This window comes from Atractosteus spatula, chromosome 4 (genome assembly GCF_055471065.1).
Source record: "Atractosteus spatula isolate fAtrSpa1 chromosome 4, fAtrSpa1.hap1, whole genome shotgun sequence".
NCBI classification, from domain to species: domain Eukaryota; kingdom Metazoa; phylum Chordata; class Actinopteri; order Semionotiformes; family Lepisosteidae; genus Atractosteus; species Atractosteus spatula.
The window spans coordinates 33764899-33783799 of NC_142709.1; the positions used below are offsets into that span (position 1 = coordinate 33764899).

Genomic DNA, 18901 nt, shown 5'->3' on the forward strand with positions numbered 1-18901 from the left:
ACCAGGCTGTTTTCCTAAAAGCCAATTAAACCACCAACAGGTCTTTGGACTGCGGGAGAAAACTGGAGCAGCAGCAGGAAACCCATGCAAAAGAAACTCCAGGCAGACAGCACTCACAAGAACTAAATGCAGGGTCCGACTTCTGCAAGACCGCAGTGCTAACCAATGTGCTGCCACTAGACAGTGATTTGCTACAATATTTCTGATTTGTCTTCTGCTTTTGACACATTTCAGTCCCTTGCACAGGTACATCAATTTCAAATTAAGTGGTAACTTATTTGACTTAACAGACCTCAACAGTTTAAGTGGGGAAAATAGTTATGTTGCACTTCTTTTGGGTCACCACATAGCTGTCCATTCTTTCTCAACTGCCCAATTCATACACTAATGAATGCAAGAGCAAATGGACATCTTGAATTTACATACATCGTTGGAGGTTTGGGAAAATAGTGAACTTAAATAGAAGAACCAGGGTAAAGAAGACTAAATGCACTCTACAAATATAAGAGTTCTAAAGCAGACTATCAGCATTACGCAGTGTGGCTCAACCCTTTCAAACAGTGAAAGTGACTTGACTTCCTTGGTTAGACTGTATTGTGGTGGACTTTTAATATTAGGTATCTGTCCAGACACTTAAATTCTATTGGTATACACCATGATCCTACAAAACCCAGCAAAATTAAATTTCTGAAGATCTGTAGCAATTTCAAACAATTTGGTAGTTAAGAGATCTAGATTGAAAATACCACAACTCGCCACTCGCTTATAATGTCTAAGCGCTTTTTGGCATAGTGCTCATGCAACTCTGTATGGTGCTTTGTTTTCCAAAAAAAACACTTAGAAATACTCTTCTGCAAAATTACATCCAGAAATAACACAAGATAGAGAAGCACTACAAAGCTGTTTTTATTGAGAAAGCAAGGTTTTTTTAAAAAAAAGAGGGGGTAAGATTTTCCACATTTCACACATATTTTGGTCATCATAAGACTACAACAAATCCTGTGTGGGTACGAAGATACGCGTCTCTTCTTAGAAACGACCGGATCTTTCCCGATCCCTTGATCTCCTCCTCTCACGTTCACGTCCTCCTCTGCCCCGTTCCCGGGAGCGCGAGCGTCGTTCACGAGATCTAGAGCGAGACCTATGCCTGAGGAAGAAGACAACTTTTAATAGCCTGGAGGTCATGTTCTTACAACCTGGAGCTGCAAAACAACAGGTTTCAGAAATTATTATGTATTAAGAGAAAATCCCAAATGGACTCTTGTTCCAACGTGCACTGAAATGACTAAATATCCCTAAATAGGAGGGTTACAAATGAGAGGAAGCCATTCCTTTTTGAACCAAGGATGTCATCCATTCTGTTTCAGAATAATGATCCCAGTCCCAGTAACTAAATCAGTAATGTGTGGGAAGTTTGATAGGGAACATTTACCAAGATCAACTGGTTTCACCTGGTCTCCCAGGTGTTTTGCAATATGAAAGGGGGGGAGGGTTTTGCACAAACCAATAATTAACAGTCTTCTACAGTGAAGGAGCAGCAATTCTAGCTGCAAGGCTCAGTCTGTGCAGCATGTTGCTTAACCTGAAATACTATTTCTAGAGCCTCAAAATACATATATTAAAAGTAACTTGAAGCACCAAACATGTTAGGACAATGGTCCTTACATAAACCCAAATGGCAACCCTTAGTTTAGCTTTTTAAAACCTAGAAAAAACAAAATTGCTAAACTTAAAAAAAGCATCTCAATACCGACTGCAGCCAATCTTACAATCTTTCACACACCGCAAGAGACAAGTGTCCTAATCTGACAGTTTTACTATGTGAACAGCCAAGGTGCTATTGAAGGTAGAGAACTAATGGAAAACATGAGACTTCTTGCCAAAACTAAAACTAGATCTTTGTGAGGAGTAGTGATGGTTTTAAACTTATTATTGTGGGCTTTGGAATTGACTGCATATGATAAATACTTGCATTTTTGCTTCCACTATCTACCAAATAATAGAAGGACCTGGACTCTTACCTTTTCCGGCGACGGCCATACAGCTCCCGACGGAGTTCTCGGGAAATGGGCTTGAGGTGCATGAAGTTACAGAATCCTCCTCGAGTGCACTCTCTGTGGACAGAAGAAGACATGAGGACTGCTACTCCAGCACAGCAGCCTTGCTCCCAAGCAACATGCCAAGGTACAGCGAGCACAGATTTGGAAGAAGGAGATCTTGCTAAATTAAGAACTCTTTGAACAGGCTACAGTATTGGACACACAGAGCCTAAGATCTTGTATATACAGATTTCAGGAAAGCTTCAGTTTCTCCACAACTCTCAAGCATGCAGTAGGTATTCAAGGAAATGCATGTCTGGATTCTAAACTAGTTAAAAAAACACACATATAAAGCATGGAAGCTCAACTGGATTAGGAACACTGCTCTCCCTACTTTTTACGAATAACCTCTGGTACAGTGTAGAAAGTGTGGAGAAAAGGTTTTTGCACTTAGTTTATGTACATTTTCTATGTCAATCCAGATAAGGGTTTCTGTTATTAACATTTCAATTTGGGATTTATTAGCATACCACTCCTCTCTATAACAAGACTTGTCCTTAGAGCTTCCCACACGTCAGAGGAGATGTATAAGCAGATGCTGACTGTACAGAACATAAAATAAGCTTAAAAGTCCTGGCACTCACCCCATCTCATACTGGCGACAACAGGCTTCCCTGAAGTCAGTCACAGGTGAGAGCTCTGCGTGTATCGGCTGCCCATTGAACCAGCGATTGTTTAAATCCATTACAGCCTTCTCAGCATCTTCCTCTCGACGGAACTACAAGCACACACAGAACGGGAAGAGTGCGAGACCTAGATTAACTTCAGAAAATTCTGAGGGACAATAGGCCAACGATACATATGCAAGGACACTGGGCACTGTAACAAGGAAAGTTAAGGTCTATCTGCGGTTTAAAGAGTCTCTGCTTGTTCTGTAGCTCTGCACAAGGAGTGCATTATCTTTTACCTAATAAATAAGGTAATGTGCTGTAATCTAGGCTTGAGCAAGAAGAGATTTTAGTGCTTACCTTCACATACACATTTCCAACCAGGTGATCTCCCAGATTGTCACACACATTCATTTCTTCCACTTCACCGTACTTTTCTTCCATCTCCGTGAAGACCTCCTACAAAGTCAGCAGCACACATCAGTCCAGCAATGTAAACTTACTGCTGCTCATGCTCAACATCAGGGGACCTGAGCAGAGGAGAGTGATTTCCTTTTAAGAAATCACTCTCGACAAGGAAATGTTTTACACAGTTGTTTCTATCAACACTGAAAAGGGAACTGCAAAAACATATATCCACCCTGGTTCAAGGACCCAGAGTTTGAAAACAAAAGTTCAAATGTAGTGTATTTTTGGAGCATTGGAAAATGAAATGGGGGAAATAGTGTTAATCTGCATCAGTAGTGCATGTGACACAGACAGGATTTACACTGTGATTGTGGAGGGTAATGACCACAACTTCAGTTTCAATCCTGCAAATAGAATTTAAATGGCAAATAACAGATGTTAATGTAAACATCGTCAATATTAAATGCTGAAAGTTTAGATGTACAAAACTTTACTTTTAAATATGAAAAATCAACCATGCATCATTTTTAGAACTAGATGTTACCCACATTCACTGGGATTTTTGTCCCAGGAGGTTATAGCAAACGTTATAATGATGGATGTGATTTCCTGCAGCACACAAATCCAACCAAAAGATTATGGCACAAATAAGAAAAATAAAAACTTGTTCAGTTCTTTGATCAACAAACACAAGATTACATTAGATCTTTTCTCAAACAGGAGGGAAAAAAATTTCACATCTGTTTACAGGGCTGATTTTGCATATAAGCAGTTTTCACTCACCTCAAAGAATTCATCATAATGCTCTTGCATTTCCACATCGCTTACAGCACCTGATTGAAAGGCAAAAAGAAACAGTTTGCCTTACAGATGCTAAAGAACCCAAACATCTCCTGGAAACTTAACTCTAGAAATAAAAGGATACTAGTTTGTTAAAACAAAGCTGCTGATTAACAGACGTTGCAAGTGAAAGGCAACAGGACTATCATGTCTATCCAACATTATCTCTAACATTTACTGAACACTGAACAATACTATTGTCATAAAACCTTCTGCCATTCTAAAATCTAAAATTGTAATGTAAAGTTCAGTACCAAGTGTTACCCTCAATGGAAGGAGAACAGGATGGACACATTTTCTCAAAAGCAGACTAGACGTTTGTGAGATTTGTAACAGTGAAAGGGAATATAAATTAAGAACTTTTTTGAGTCTATTGTTAATGCCTTTTCATCAAGTATTACATGTATAATTACAAGGAAATTACTAAATTCAAATTAGATACAATTAACTTCAAAACATCTTATGAGATTGTGCTTCAGATAGATGGCAAGAATTTTAAATATCCCTACAGTTATCACTTGGAAGAGGAGAAAACGTCCATTTTATCCTCACTTTCCTTGACCAAGGTACTTTCCCGACAACGAAAATATTACTCCTGGCTGAGAATCAGTGAATGCTATAAAATGTCAGGGAAAACTTAAATGAAACCAAATGGATATTTCAGCACAAGTAACCTGTCAAGGGCACTTCCTCTGTAAGCACTTTCCTGGGAAGTGCAGTGGGACTGGTAAAAGCCCGTTGAGCATGCAAAGACACCAGGCTTGCTCAAGGGAAAGGGCTTTAGAAAACAGAGGTTAGGGACACAGGGGACAGCTTTACAGCAGGGGGCTTGTCTATTACTTGTGATTCTCACTGATAACCAAGATATTTTTGATCGATCACCATTTTCCCCCCTCCCCCAATAACCATCACAATGGAGTGCCTCCTATGAAGATATGCTGATGATTTCCTTACGGTGGCATGGAATTACATTCCATGGCGCGGCTTAGCAATCTTACATGAATCAGATTTTAAAGAAATTAACGAAGCCCGCCACCCCCCTTTTCCGTTTATAACTGCAGAAGTGGCATACGAGAGATCCCATTGCGAGTTCCTTGAGATTAGAGTGGTTCATGACAGTATCAAGGGCTGCTTGATACAAGTCTGCCCTCTTAATTTCAATAGGAGTTAGAAGCCCTTTTTGTGCTAGGTAGTTGGGAAAACTAGAGGCAAAAAGTGCTGACGGGGCTCAGATTCAGGTCATAGAAACTGAAAACAACAAGAATAGGAATACTAAAAAAATGACAAATCAATGCCGCAGGATCCTGCAAACAAGTTTAACTTACAGCGTAAACCATCAGCAGACTGGGCAGTGTTTTGAGGGTTACGGTAAATGTTCAAGAGGGCAATGGTCTGAAATACAAAATGTAAATTTTTGTAAAAAGGTTACCATTCAACTCATTTTGCTTTCGTTCCCATACTATCCGTAGTCCAGTTGCAGGCCAGGCGCTGAAAGAGAAATGTTATGGGGCACTCCAGTGTCCCCTGGCCGCGCTGCGATGGGGACCTCAGGACAGCACGCTCATTACTGTTTCCACAGCTTAGCCCGCCGGATCAGCATGCTAACAAGCTCTTGACTCAGGGTACACAGGCTTTTCAGCACGGCCAAATGAGTGTACTATGTACCAACAGGCATTCAGGAGTCCGTATAGAACAAAATAAAAGCACCTTGGATACATATCAAGAAAGCACAGAATACTTTTTAACTGCTCTTAAATTTCACTTATTACAGAGAATAAGAGCAGGACATATTAACATGCAGTGTGCCTAACCTGTGCAAGGAAAAAGACATGAGAAGTTAAGGACAGCTGCAGGTCACATCTGCCGAGATATTTAACCAGGTCTTCTAGGGGTAGGCAAATTAAAAATTGATCTGTGTAACACTGTTGCAACAAAGAATCCGAGCAGTGGGAGCTGAAGGCATCCATTCCAATTCCAGGTGACTGAAAATGGCTGAGCTTGTTTAAGACATGCAACATGTCTTGTCTCCTGCTTCAATTCAGGAAAAACTTGGGGAACTGGCACAAGCAACTCAAGAGTTACTGACAACCCAGAGACACTGCAGGCCTGACCACCCACATGTTGGTTAGTATTTTAAGAAATATCTCCCTTAAAGACTCAAAACTGTTCACTATCTTCTCTAAGCAAGTTAGGGCTTTGGATCCCACAAACAGTGGATATGACAGGAAAGGCAAAAAATAGTCAGAATAAAATCTTTAATTTCTTTAATAATCTATAAGTGACTCTATACTGACTCCTTATGACTGGGTACAAACACAGCACAGTACTGGATTTTTAAAAATAATTTTCCAGTTACTACAGCACAATAATGAGGTGTGTACTTCTGAGATCCCCATTAAAAAAAAAGAAAAGGAAAGTTAAAATAACCCCCCCCAACAAAAGATGCAAATGAAGCCCATACACAACTCGACTTACCTGTACAGCAGCAAGTGGCTGTGCATCAGCTCTGCTAAGCGGGGCTCAACAATCTCAAGTACTTCTCACACAGTGTGACTTAGATTTGAGGTTAATTTTCTAATTACTATGGATGCTTTGGTTGGTATGTAATAAAACATGGCAGTAGTTTGTAGGGAACAAGGATTTAAACACTGAAGCCACTTGAAATCAACCATGACAGCTTCTCAACTGCGTTGAGGCATTTGATTGAGTCTGGGGTTTTCGGCAAGAGGTCAAACAGGCGACTTGGGCATGAAAGACAACGTCACAAATGGCGGACATGCTGTTTAGAATAAATGACGACTTGCAAAATGCAACTGCTAGGTGAACTTTTTTAGAAATCCATCAGGAAGCCATGTTGTAGCAGACAATGGATGAATTTGTTACTGTGCCGTGAAATTCACCGTTCTGTAAACGCACTTCAATGCTTGATGAATGCATAAGGAAACCAAACACCATTTGACAAAGGGAAAGTGTAAAATGGGGAAAAAAGAATCCTGAAAATGCTGAACAATGACAGACCGATACTACGCACACAGATGAACAAAAAGGAGCCAAATTAAAACCTCTCCGGACACCATTTCAAACACGATTGTAGTGTTCCTCATCTCCGGTGGAAAAAAGACGTAGGGATATTGGAAAACAGACCTTCCAAGGTTAAGGAAGACTGATAAAGATGCATCTCAAGCGTGCCAAGTCAAAACATAAGCCTGCCATGAACCCAGTCTTGATCTGAAAAGGCCTCTCTTCGCGTCACCTGGATGCCTCACCCAGTCAGGCTACTTGCTTAGATCACAGGTTGAGCCCTTCAGCCCAGACTGTCAGTTTAAGCCCAGATCACGATATCACTGGCCAAATTCGTCCGGAATTCCTGAAGGGCAGTGTAGAACTGGCAAGTGCCCACGGGGTTAGATGGGCTTCAGTCAGCCAGTTTCCTCTAGCCTTTGTCACAGGTTTGACTGCAGGATGTGCCCCAAGCTCACAGCGATGTTGGAGAGAAAGGTGCCGTTCCACCATTGAGTGCTATCTTTCTGGATAGAAAGGGTGGAGCTTGCGATAGATCACGACGATGACGAGCTCTAAGTGTTGCAGGGTAAAGGAGCACATTAACTGGTACCCCGCCTTGACTGATACAGTGGAGGAGTAAAAAAAACAGAGAAGTCCAAATTGGTAGGCATAAAATAGAAAACTGGCAATTCAAAAATTGAGAAACAGACCTTTAGGCTCTTAAAGATGTCAAAAACAACAGGGTAGGATCAGATCTGGATTTGAGCAACAGGCTGTCAAAGGAAAATCTTGGGGGGCTGGGGGTGTGTGTGATGTGTACTGTGGTCTTGTTATCCCCTGCTAACAGCACTGAAGCAGCCCCACTTTAATCTGCTGGCACCCATTTGTAAGTCAGCAGTTTTGGCAGACACCCCCATATTGTTCAGAGAGGGATTTTGTACCCCTAATCTAAAATATTTCTGACAGTGGGACTTACAGTGTGAGCCGTCGGCCGTCTGTGCACTGTTTTGGGGATTACGGTAGATGTTTTGAATCAAGATGGTCTGTAGAGGGAAAAAATAAAAAAATCAAATAAAATTCCCCACTGCTCTGCAGAGCATAACTATTTTTCTTTCTTGGTCATTGCATACGTCCTTATAAACTATGAAAACTAGATGCAGCCATCCCTCCTAGAGTTTGTAAGGAAAAAAAGCATGCCAGTGTTCTTTTTCAGCACGAAAGATGAAAATCTCTTTGACCATCGCTTTTGATCAAGACCAAGCTTATCTTTAAAGGCCACAGCAAGGCCTTCCAAACACTACTATAATTCTGGGTCCAGCTGGAACTTGGGACGTTTGTCTGTCAGCAAGCGGAAAAAAAATCCTAAGACTTTAGTTTCACAGGCCAGCCTAGCACATTGTTTTGATGAAGGATGATTTAAGGGAAAAGTCTCTCAGTACTCTTCCAAGATTTTAAAAGTAACTCAATCTCAACGAACGCAAAACGTATGAGCATATAGTCTGCTACAAAAATAGTTAGGACTGCTCTTGTATCCTTACAACAGCTTTTAGTGTTGTACTATTTGACTTCACATTCTGCAGCTCTCAACACTTTGTTGGGACATCACTTAAAGCAAAAAAATGCAGAAGAAAGCACTTTAACCAGAATCGATGTCTACAGTGTCTACACTATGAGAATCTTTTGTACACAACCACTGAAATGTAATCTTAGCAATCAGCAGGCCAAAAATCATAAATATCTACGTAATGAATACTACCATTCTGAAAACTGAAGTACTATGGATAGATGAGAGATATACTTCACCAAAGCCCTGAAAGCCATACCAATCTTCAGCACATATACTAAATCTCAAGCAATGCAGGGAGAAATATTGATGGTTCTGGGCAGGGATCGGGGTGGACAGATACTGGCATTTCTAATATGAAATAAGTTCTAGAGCAAAAAGCAGCATAGCATTCAGAAACAACATGATGGGTGTACTATTTTTTTGAGGAGCAGCCTCCAAGGCTGAACCTAAGGAAACATTCTTGTTAATAGCCTACTTCACCATGTACATCATTTCTGCAAAATCAAATTTCTTATATTTGCTGGAAACGTTCGTTTTTATGTGAGATTGCTTGCAAAACACCTATTCTTTTAGCTAAGATCTCTTAAACTAACATCTTTGCTAGTTCTGTGTCAGAAACCTGTTTTTGGCAGTCTAGCGAAAAATTTGCCCACAACAGGTTACTAGGCATGCAGAATCTTTCAATATCCATCAAGTACCACAGGTGGCTTATGAAGACCTGGCTAACCATTCATTAGTTTACGATTGTAGAAGTGGGTCTTCTACCTCTATCAGGTTCACCAGATATCTTTCAAGGCTTGAGTGGCTCAAGACAAGTCAATATGGATCCACAACGACAAACGTGAACAAACTGGAGTGTGGGATTTCTTTTTATATAAGTACATTTTTTTAAAACATTATGCAGTAAAACTTGGATGACTCACAAGGCTACCATGGACCGAGTTGCCTGCCTTGTATATCCTATTCCTAGAGTAATTTTGAACACAATCTACTTCCTATGCTTTACGGTTGTTTGCAAAGGAATTCAAGGTAAGATACAAGCCTGTTCATGACAGCAAAGTCCCAGTGGCTATAGAGGAACAAAAAGTAAAGCCCTTTTGCAGATCTCTAACTAATAGCGATGCTGCTGCGTTCTAGTTTCACTGCTTACCACGACAGAGAATGCAAACTATGAAGCCATAAACTCCCATACCACATATACCACGCTGGCAATTTACCACGGCATGAAAAGTAGATAGGTTTAGAACTCCATTCATTTGGGCCCATTGGTAAACCAAAGTTAATGAGCTTAGAAGTTGCAGTACGCAATTTAAGTCTCTCGGCAAGTGGCTTCTGCCCATACTGGTTATTCCCGGCTTACAGATACAGCAACCTAAATTGAGGACATGTGAGGAATAGTTATTTGACAGCCCTGATTTACATATTTTCTTGCATTTAGCTGGCTGTTTTTCAAGATGCTCAATTTCTATTTTTATATACCACATAATTCTCATTTTAGTAAAAACCCTTATTATCCCACTGTATTGTGGGGAAATACAATGTTGACACTGGCACTTTGTGAAAGGATGCTTAACAGTATATTAATGTTTAAGTTAAAGTAACCTGGTAAAACGAATAAATGAAAGGCAAAATGTAAACAAATATACAGCAAAAATGCTCAAAGCAATGGCAATTATTCAACTATTAACTACAGTAAGAATGCCGCATTGATACCACGATGCACCAGGATAATGAAGGCATTACTGAAATAAGAAATACAGTATATAAGTTAACAGAATTAAAACTGGTGTTACAAAAAGTGCCATTTCAATCATTTATGAACATGCACGGATTTGTCTGTATCAAAGAACATGGAATCGCATTACATGATACATAATCAGATTTCAGCATGATGCATTCCATAAATCTCAAACTGCTAATTGTGCAGTTTTCCAATTAAAAAAATCGTAGTTGTTCCTACCAATATTGCTAGTTTCAAACATATTATTGAATGAGCACATTACTGTTAAAAGTTTTCCATTTCTATTTAAGGTCTTTTGAGAAATCCATTCTTCTCTAGTTTTTCATTCCAGAAATTACAATTTCACTCAGAACCATTAAAAAACCACCTCTATGAAAAAAAGACTACTGAATCATGGAGTGCTCATTTACAAAATGTCGTATTTCACACCAACATCCCTATTTTGAAGGCAAAGAAAACTAATTAAGACTTTGCAAGAGCCTGCCTAGCCATTCAAAATCAGCAGCTTTAGAACAAAGACAAGGCAACTTCCCAATTATACAGCTAATATTTCACCAGAATTTCTATTTAGTCTTCAAAACTAAACACTCCAAAATTGAGGATGAAAACAAAAATCCTGAATCCTGGTGCCCAGGTAGGAATGAGAAATCAGTTGTCACTGCCTTGATGGTAAAGAGGGTTCTGATGCTTCCTAATTGTTTAATACAAAGGCAACTCCAACTTGCTTGAGTAAACCTAGACGAACTACATGGGGCTCCTCAGTAGTGCAATTGTCAGGTGTTTAACAGCCCCGCAAAGCGGACTGTAGACGTTTTTTGCGGAAGTAGTGGAAAGCCCAATTGCGCTACTGGGAAAGATTAAGCAGCAGTTGCATCTTTCCCCATAACTTTGGAGATGTCCATAGCTTCAGTCAGGCTTCACCTTCACCACTCAGACAGTGCCATTGGTAGACTCGTGACTCCGACCACAGCGTATAAGCCGAAAAAAAAATCAACCAGAGCACTGTTCAGGAAGACAAGTTTCATGTTGCTAACTGAATGGAACAAATGACTTCATTAGTGAGGTGAGATTTTCATAAAATACCATTATGCATTATTACACTTCACTTGTATTGTGTTCAGAAGTACCGAGGGTATTTTAACAGAACCACCAGACATTCCAAGCAACCAAAGCTGATTCAAATCCAAACTTGAGCTGGACCTTCTCCTTCTCCACTTGTTTTTCGAAAACGTAACACAAAGTGATTATAAATGAAGATAATAGATTATATATAGCACAAGCTGATAACACCACTACCCACGAGAAGCAAATGTTTCAGTTTCAGTTGACTGGATGAATTTTAGCCCAAAATGATGTGTAATCTAGACCCACATCAATATTTTCCACTACACCTATTTTGGTTAAAAAAAGTCATGTTTATCAAAATACTGAGGACACGCTTTTAAAAAACAGGACTATGGATGCCATGATCAGAAAAGCAGCTTTTCATAAGGCCTCTCAACTTAACAAGTGCAACTTGGATATCCTACACCCTGTACATTTTCATGACCAAAAGGGAAGTTTACAGCTCAGCAAGGCTGGGTATGTGTAAATCCCTGGAATATAAATAAGCAGGGAATCAATATTCAGTCAAGAGAGAAGCTAGCATATTACATACATATGCAAGGATGTTACCTAAAGTTACCTAAAATTAACTGCACATTTTACATTTGGGCAACAGTGCTTTTTAGCAAGTGGTATTGTTGGGTGCTATTAGAAGCTCATCCATAGAGAGCCAGTTTAGACTGCATTCACAGAATCACCCAAAATGACATTTGCTCTTCTAAGCTTAATGTAGGCATCCTCTACAGTCCAACACACAGAAGTCAAATAAGTGCTCCTGTCACCTCATCTGGCCACTTACGATCATGAATTAGTTCTACAAGATCTCTTCTTCCCAGGTTTCTCTGTCACAGCATAGTAGAAAACTGAACACTAAGGAGAATGCCACTCAAGTGACAGAGTAGAGGATGAAGAACATGTTTTTAAAAGCATGCTACAATACACATGGACGCTCTCCAGATGGGTATGCAACAGACTTATTTGTTAATGACGAAGTAAAAAATAACACTATCTGCACCACCTAGACATAATACTAGGAACGCACCACCTTGATTAAGTAGTACCTATTCTAACATAAACAAGCGATGCAAATACCTGATCAGTCACAGAACATTTAAGAAACATGACAGATTGGGACTGAATGTTAATTTGCTTTCACTATTTTCCAATAAACAATATAATACATTTTAAAAATCTTAGAAACTGTATTGCACACTATTGATGAAAAATCAATGTTGGAGAAACGCCAACAAATGTACAAATCTGTTACAATCTTTCCACTAAAGGTGAATTCATACAGTAGATCCAAGAGACTTGAGAGACCAACTACTTTTTAAGGCTTCGTGCCTCCATGCCTTTTAACTGCACAGTTGACTAGTGCTATACTTTAAAATAAGAGCCAGGAGACCTGAGCAATGAGAAATCGGTCAGAACGGCCCCAGCCAAATCTAGTGGAAGGGTCAAATTCTGACACAAAGGGATGCAGCAATAGGGACAAGACAGATGCAATGCAGAGATTTTGAAGTTCTGAGGGCTCATTTACACCAGGCTAGACTGATCAGTAAGCAAACCAGTTTGTGAGGAAATTAACTTAAAAATAGTTTCAAACACGTGAAGGCCATTTGATACTACCTTTTTGGTAACTAGTTAACTGACAAGGATCTCATCCAGCCGTTCTTTGATGGAAGCCCAGGTATCAACTTCAGCCACATGGCCAGGTCACTTGTTCTATACTCCCACCAGCCTTTCGTGTTCCATACCACATTAACCCTGAAAGGATTCCAAATTACTTCTGTCTGGGTAGGTATTAAAGCTTCAACCCCCTGAATAAAACCCTATTAGGAACTGTATCCATTTTCTCTGGATAGCCCGCAGTCAAACAGTCAAGTTCTTCAATGGTTATAAGGGAGGTATCACCTCAGCAGGGGATGCAAACAGACTTGAATATAAACCAGAAAAAAATCCGACCAGGTTGCTAGAAAAACATCTAGTTGTGCCAATAGCACTTTCTGGTAAAGTTATTGGGTTTAAAACTGCTGAGGCAAGACTCCAACAGCCTGACTGTTGTTCCAAATTATACCCTTATACAAACGAGAGCAAACTCATAATAATAACTCAAATATCCGAGAAACATGTATAATGCTTGCCTATAAATAACTGCAAGAACTATGAATTATTTAACTACTTTAAGATATAAATGTGCTTATGATATCCCATCTGTAAATCTTCTCGCAGAGCCTATAACAGTGTATATCTACAATACTGAAAGAAAGAAGAAAGCTTAATACACACTTCCCAATAGAAGTTTAAGGACTATTAAAACTGATCAAATGGAAGGCATTTTTAAATAAACAGACCAGTTCAATTGTGCTTCTAAAAATGCATCTCTCCCTCAGTCACAGTATACTGCCATCTAGACTTACTGCACAAGTGAGTAAATGCTTTCAGCTCCAACAGTATATAGGATCGTCCTTTCTCTGAAGTGCAAAGTATTTTTGGGGGCATGGTATTCTAGGCAACTACTGAAAGGGAAAAGAACAGATTAGGAGAAAAAAACTTAAATACAATGTGACCCTAACATTAGCCCTTTGAAGTGCTAGTCAAGGACAAGTATACTGACCCGTAAAAAGAGCAGACTTTAAACTACACAAAGCAGGAACACTCTACATGTACACCATGGGCAATTTTGGCTTTTTGGAATTTTTTGCAGCCAGTCACTTATCTAAATGATGTTCCAATAAATAATAAGATAAGACTCCAACAAAACAGCTGGAGCAGCTTTTCTGTGATGGAGGAGGTCTTTTTCGCAGCAAATACACATTTACAATTCTTCAGCCAAGCATGAGTTCTGAAAGAAACCAAATCAAGTTAGTGTGAATTAAATGAATTTAAAAGCATGCATCCATCACAAAATAAGACTACCTTTATATGGGAAAAAAAAACTTTATCATGGGTTAAAATACAACAGGAATTATAAAGAAACCACTCAACTTCAGCTTTACCTACTTATGTTGTGACGGAAAAACAAGAACGCACTGAATATCCTCATATGGTAGGGTATGAAATTTATCCTACTTCTGGACAGAAATGAAATGAAGATTTCCACAGTGGTCTCTCCACTGGGGTGAGATACTCCTTGTATTTTAATTTGTGCCGATGATCAACAGCTGCTCACAGCCTTTCACCGTGAAAGCAGATAAGCTACTTGCAACTAGTAAGGAGAATAGGGCATTTTTAGAAACAGAGAATTGTTTACCCTTGTTTTCGAATTTTTAGCAGCTACACTGTTAAGATCAGTTTAGTGTAGTGTTTAAAAAGCAATTTAGTTCTACTGACAAACTGGGAGAGATTTATTATAAACCACCCAAGCAATGAATGAAAAGTTATGATTTCAATGCATATATAGAACTATACTGAACAGTTCCGACTCAGGTCATTGTAAAACCTACAGAAAGCCTTGGTGCCTTGCAGTGTACATGATCAGGACCAATTTTTCTATCCAATTAAGTCTGATTAGAAATGCACTTCATTCACGCTGGTTAGAACATTAAACTACTCCTTCACTTTCAAGGGAAGTATTTACGATGTGCATCAGCTACAAGGACATGACGCCTTTTATGGTTTTAAAAATTTTTATTAAAGGAGTCATATCCAACAAACACTGTCAAATTACAGTGGTTCTTTTACTTTCATGGCAAGAAAACTTCACAAGTTGCAGCAGCCCTAAAATTGAGTGGTTTCATCATAAAATCCTCTGAACTTTATGGGACATATTGAAAACACTGGCACTTAGCTCCCCTTTGCTTCTTAAAGGGGTTTAAAAGAGCAAGAGTTTTGTATATAGTACCTCAAGTAGAAATACAGCACCATGTTCTGGCAGGAACATCTGTACAGCTCAGACTTACCTGACTGAAGGTTGGCTTATTGTGCAACCTGGAACACCGGTCTCCATGACGACATGCCCCAATTTTAAAGTAGAACGAACAATTGACTCTGTTTCAAAAGGGAAGGAAAATAGAAACACACTGAGGCTGGAATCCTTAAGCATCATGAGACTATCATGAGCAAACTGGATACTTTTAACAAGAAATCAGGCAAGCTCAAACTTACCACAGGAGTGGGATGCTAGAATGAGAAAACTTGAATGCATACAGCCAAACAAGCACACACACACTACTCTTAAACCCAGATCCCTGGAGAGGGAATTCTCCTGCAACGCCTTGTATGGAGGGAAATTATTTATGTACATCTTCAACTTAGCACTAACCTAGTAATGGAGGCTAGGAGAAGCTTGAGGTGAGAGAGATATAGGAAATGATCTTCAAAATTCATTGGCACTTAACACTTAAATATGGAAAACAAAGGCAAGGGTATATTTTAACACAGGCACCCATGTATTTACATGGTTCTCCAAAACACTTTTTCCCCACAACAACCCTGCAGCAGTTTCAGGGTACCTGCACTGGCATGTTGTGGTGAGCCCCGATTCTGTCAATACAGGGATCCCCAATCCAGTTAGTGTTACAGGTTATGCTACATACAGAAGACCTATAAGCCCATGATGACTCAATCAAGTATTTTATTCAGTTAAGACAATGCTGTTCCTTGTGGGCTGAAAGACCTACATTTATAGTCCTCAGTGATCCGTTAAACAGGTAGTTTGCATGTCTTTAGAAATTTGGTGAAGCAACAGTCACCACCAAACCCTGCAGGCTGGGTGCTCTTCGGGGCCACAATTGAATATTCCCTAACAAGATGATTGTGAGAAAACGTGATACAAGTATTCAAAATCCAAACAGGCACTTACAAAGTCAACCCAGCAGACTCAGTCAGAATCAGTTAAACAAATCAAAAGACAAATGAAAACAAGATGGACGTGTATTAAAAACTAAGAACAGGATGCACATCTTTACCTAGGAAACAAGCTACATAGACGTGTGTGTGAAGCTGCTAACCTAATTTCAGAAATGGCTGGATGAGATCCTTAGATCAGTTAACTACCAAACGGGCCAAGGGCTCTCCTCTCCTTTGTGAGTGTTTCTCGTTCTAGTTCTTAACTGGACTGCTACAACTGGAATGAATGGGAAGCAAACAAACAGAGAAACAAAACAAAGCTTATAAACAAGAGGAGGCCATTAAGTCCACGCAGGGAAAAAAAGTTAAACAAAAAGCAATATTTGTTTAAGAATAGACAAAGAGATGACTTGCGATCTACAACTATCATGTAACAAACGTTTTTACTGAAGTAAAACGTGGACTTCAGTGGGCTCGATTCGTCGTTCTTCAAAATAAAACCACTAGCCCCCCAACCCAATACACACACCAAAACAATGAGCGACATAACCCAAGAACCATAACCTAGAAATGAAGCACCCTATCAGTTGTCAGTCATACACAACCTTTAGTTTTTCCACTCACAACAAGTGAACTTTGTTTAGAAATCCCAATCCTAGTGATCCCCTGGGAATGAGGCACGCACCCCACTCGCAGGTAGTCGGAAGTCTTGGCCTAGGTTGTTTTAAAGAACTAAACACGCAGCACGAAGCAATTGCAATTTGAAAGAAGCATCCACGTTTCTCTTTCATGTATCCTTCCTGCGGCGTTAGACGGCGCTACAGTCAATTCTTAATTGCTTCACACGTCTTCTGATTTATTCAGAACAACGGTTTGATGTAATTATTTTCTAAAAAAAACCCCGCATGTAATACAATAATAAATTCAGCAGCAGGGACCTTTTTCTCGATATACCGACACCGAAAGAGTCTCCCCTCAGCCAGTTGGAACTAGCGCAGCGGCGGTATCCTCCCACCAAGGAGCGGATCAAGAGCTAAACCCCGCGCCTTTTGAGCGTCTAAATATGCACCGTTTAGCCGAATTCCTCCTCAAGCACAGTCGAGTATCGGTTTTCCGCGGCCCTCCAGAAGCGGCCCGGCGGCGTTGGCTCCTCGGCCCCAGGGGAGCGTGTCTGCGGACACAATGGCGGAGCAAGGCCGCCGGGACCTGCGGGCCAACCGGTGCAGCTCCCGCCGCCTGCGCCGCCGCCGCCGCCTCGTCCTCACAGTCAACTTCGCATCGCCGGCCGGCGAGTCTTTATCTCTCTGCTGCGGACGAACCAAGATCGCGGAGGCCTCAGTCCTCCCCCCTACCAACATCAGCAACATGGCCCTCTCTTGCGCCGCCGGACCCAAGCGCACAAAAACTAAGAATTTAGGACGCTTCCACCAAGCACTTCGAGAGATACTTTTAAAATAGGACAATACGTCTAGCTACTACTTCGACTGCGTGCGTTTTGTGGAGAAAAAAACAACAAAAAAGACTTACTTGTCTTTCTCTGTACCAAAAATGGACGCCAAATACTCCGCCATCTTCGCCTCCTGCAGCAGCAACTCGCGGCCACGCGCTCTACGTCATCAACTATAAGCTCCCGCGCAAGCCCCGAAGTCCTGTACCGTAAAGTCTGTTTTACAAGCGCACCACAATCCGAATGGCAGAGCGTTTCACTGTTTGGCATAGTGATTGCCCGTGTTTTTAGGTGATGAACCGCTTTTCATTAAACCCCGATTGAGAAGAGCCCAGTATATAATCAGAAAAATGTAGGGTTTTTATAAATACTGCTGTTATGTAACTGTCAAATAGACTTCTTCAAGTGAAATTTAACCAGTCATATAGTAAGTAAGCAGTATGGTTACCATCTACAAGGAGAAAGGAGACCCAATGGAGTGTAAAAACTATAGAGGAATAAAACTTCTGGAACATGGATTGAAAATCCTGGAAAAAATTCTGGACAAGAGACTCAGGAAGAAAGTCAGGATCCACAACTCACAATTTGGATTCTCAGCGGGGAAAAGCACAACAGATGCCATTTTTGTGATGAGCCAGTTACAGGAGAAGACACTAGAGAAAGGGAAAAAGCTGTATGTGGCCTTTCTGGACTTGGAGAAGGCATATGACCGTGTGCCCAGAGAGGTGGTGTATTGGTGCTTGAGGAAGAAAGGAGTACCAGAGAGCATGGTGAAGTTAGTTCAAGCAACCTATAGAGATGCAACTACGAAGGTGGTCACACAACGGGGAGAGACAAAAGAGTTTGAAATCACAGTTGGAGTACACCAAGGATCAGCACTAAGTCCTTTCCTTTTTATAAACATTATTGACACACTGACAGAGGAGGTAAGAACAGAAGTGCCTTGGGAACTCATCTTTGCTGATGATGTGGCACTGATGGCAGATTCAGAAGTAGAACTACAGGAGAAAGTGTTCAAATGGCAGAGGAGTCTGGAAGAGGGTGGACTGAAAATGAATGCAGAAAAATCTGAAATAATGGTAATGGAGAGAAGAGGGGATACTATGACCAATGTTGAGGAGACAAATGGAGGAAAACTGAAACAGGTTGATGGCTTTAAATACCTTGGATCAAAACTGGTAAAGGGAGGAGAAACACTGGAGGCAGTAAAACAAAGAGTGAAAGCTGGATGGAACAAGTGGAGAGAAATAACTAGAATAATCGGTGACAGGAAAATTCCTAGAAAGTTAAAGT

At 40.4% G+C, this 18901-nt stretch overlaps 1 protein-coding gene across 2 annotated transcripts; it reads right to left on the bottom strand.

Annotated features, from left to right (window-relative positions):
• Positions 1–888: 888 nt before the first annotated feature.
• Positions 889–17774, bottom strand: u2af1 (U2 small nuclear RNA auxiliary factor 1). Of its 2 annotated transcripts, none has more exons than XM_088913259.1 (8): positions 17689–17774; positions 15273–15360; positions 5281–5347; positions 3899–3948; positions 3068–3166; positions 2684–2817; positions 2022–2114; positions 889–1147 (listed from the first exon to the last, which is right to left on the bottom strand). In XM_088913259.1, the coding sequence occupies exons 1-8, from the start codon at positions 17730–17732 to the stop codon at positions 1030–1032; spliced, it is 693 nt and encodes a 230-aa protein (XP_088769385.1). In that variant the 5' UTR covers positions 17733–17774; the 3' UTR covers positions 889–1029. The 2 variants fall into 2 exon arrangements, with proteins under 2 accessions (XP_088769385.1, XP_088769386.1); XM_088913260.1 differs by lacking the exon at positions 5281–5347 and adding an exon at positions 7935–8001 and having other exon boundaries at positions 17689–17765.
• Positions 17775–18901: the final 1127 nt, after the last annotated feature.

What these genes read in the sequence shown, in the direction of transcription:
- u2af1 (XM_088913259.1), bottom strand. Translation starts at nt 17,732, where the DNA reads ATGGCGGAGTATTTGGCGTCCATTTTTGGTACAGAGAAAGACAA. An exon ending in ATAAGCCAACCTTCAGTCAG is followed by an intron (nt 5,348 to 15,272) that starts GTAAGTCTGAGC and finishes TTTGTATTTCAG; the next exon opens with ACCATTGCCCTCTTGAACAT. An exon ending in TATGGCCGTCGCCGGAAAAG is followed by an intron (nt 1,148 to 2,021) that starts GTAAGAGTCCAG and finishes CTTCTTCCTCAG; the next exon opens with GCATAGGTCTCGCTCTAGAT.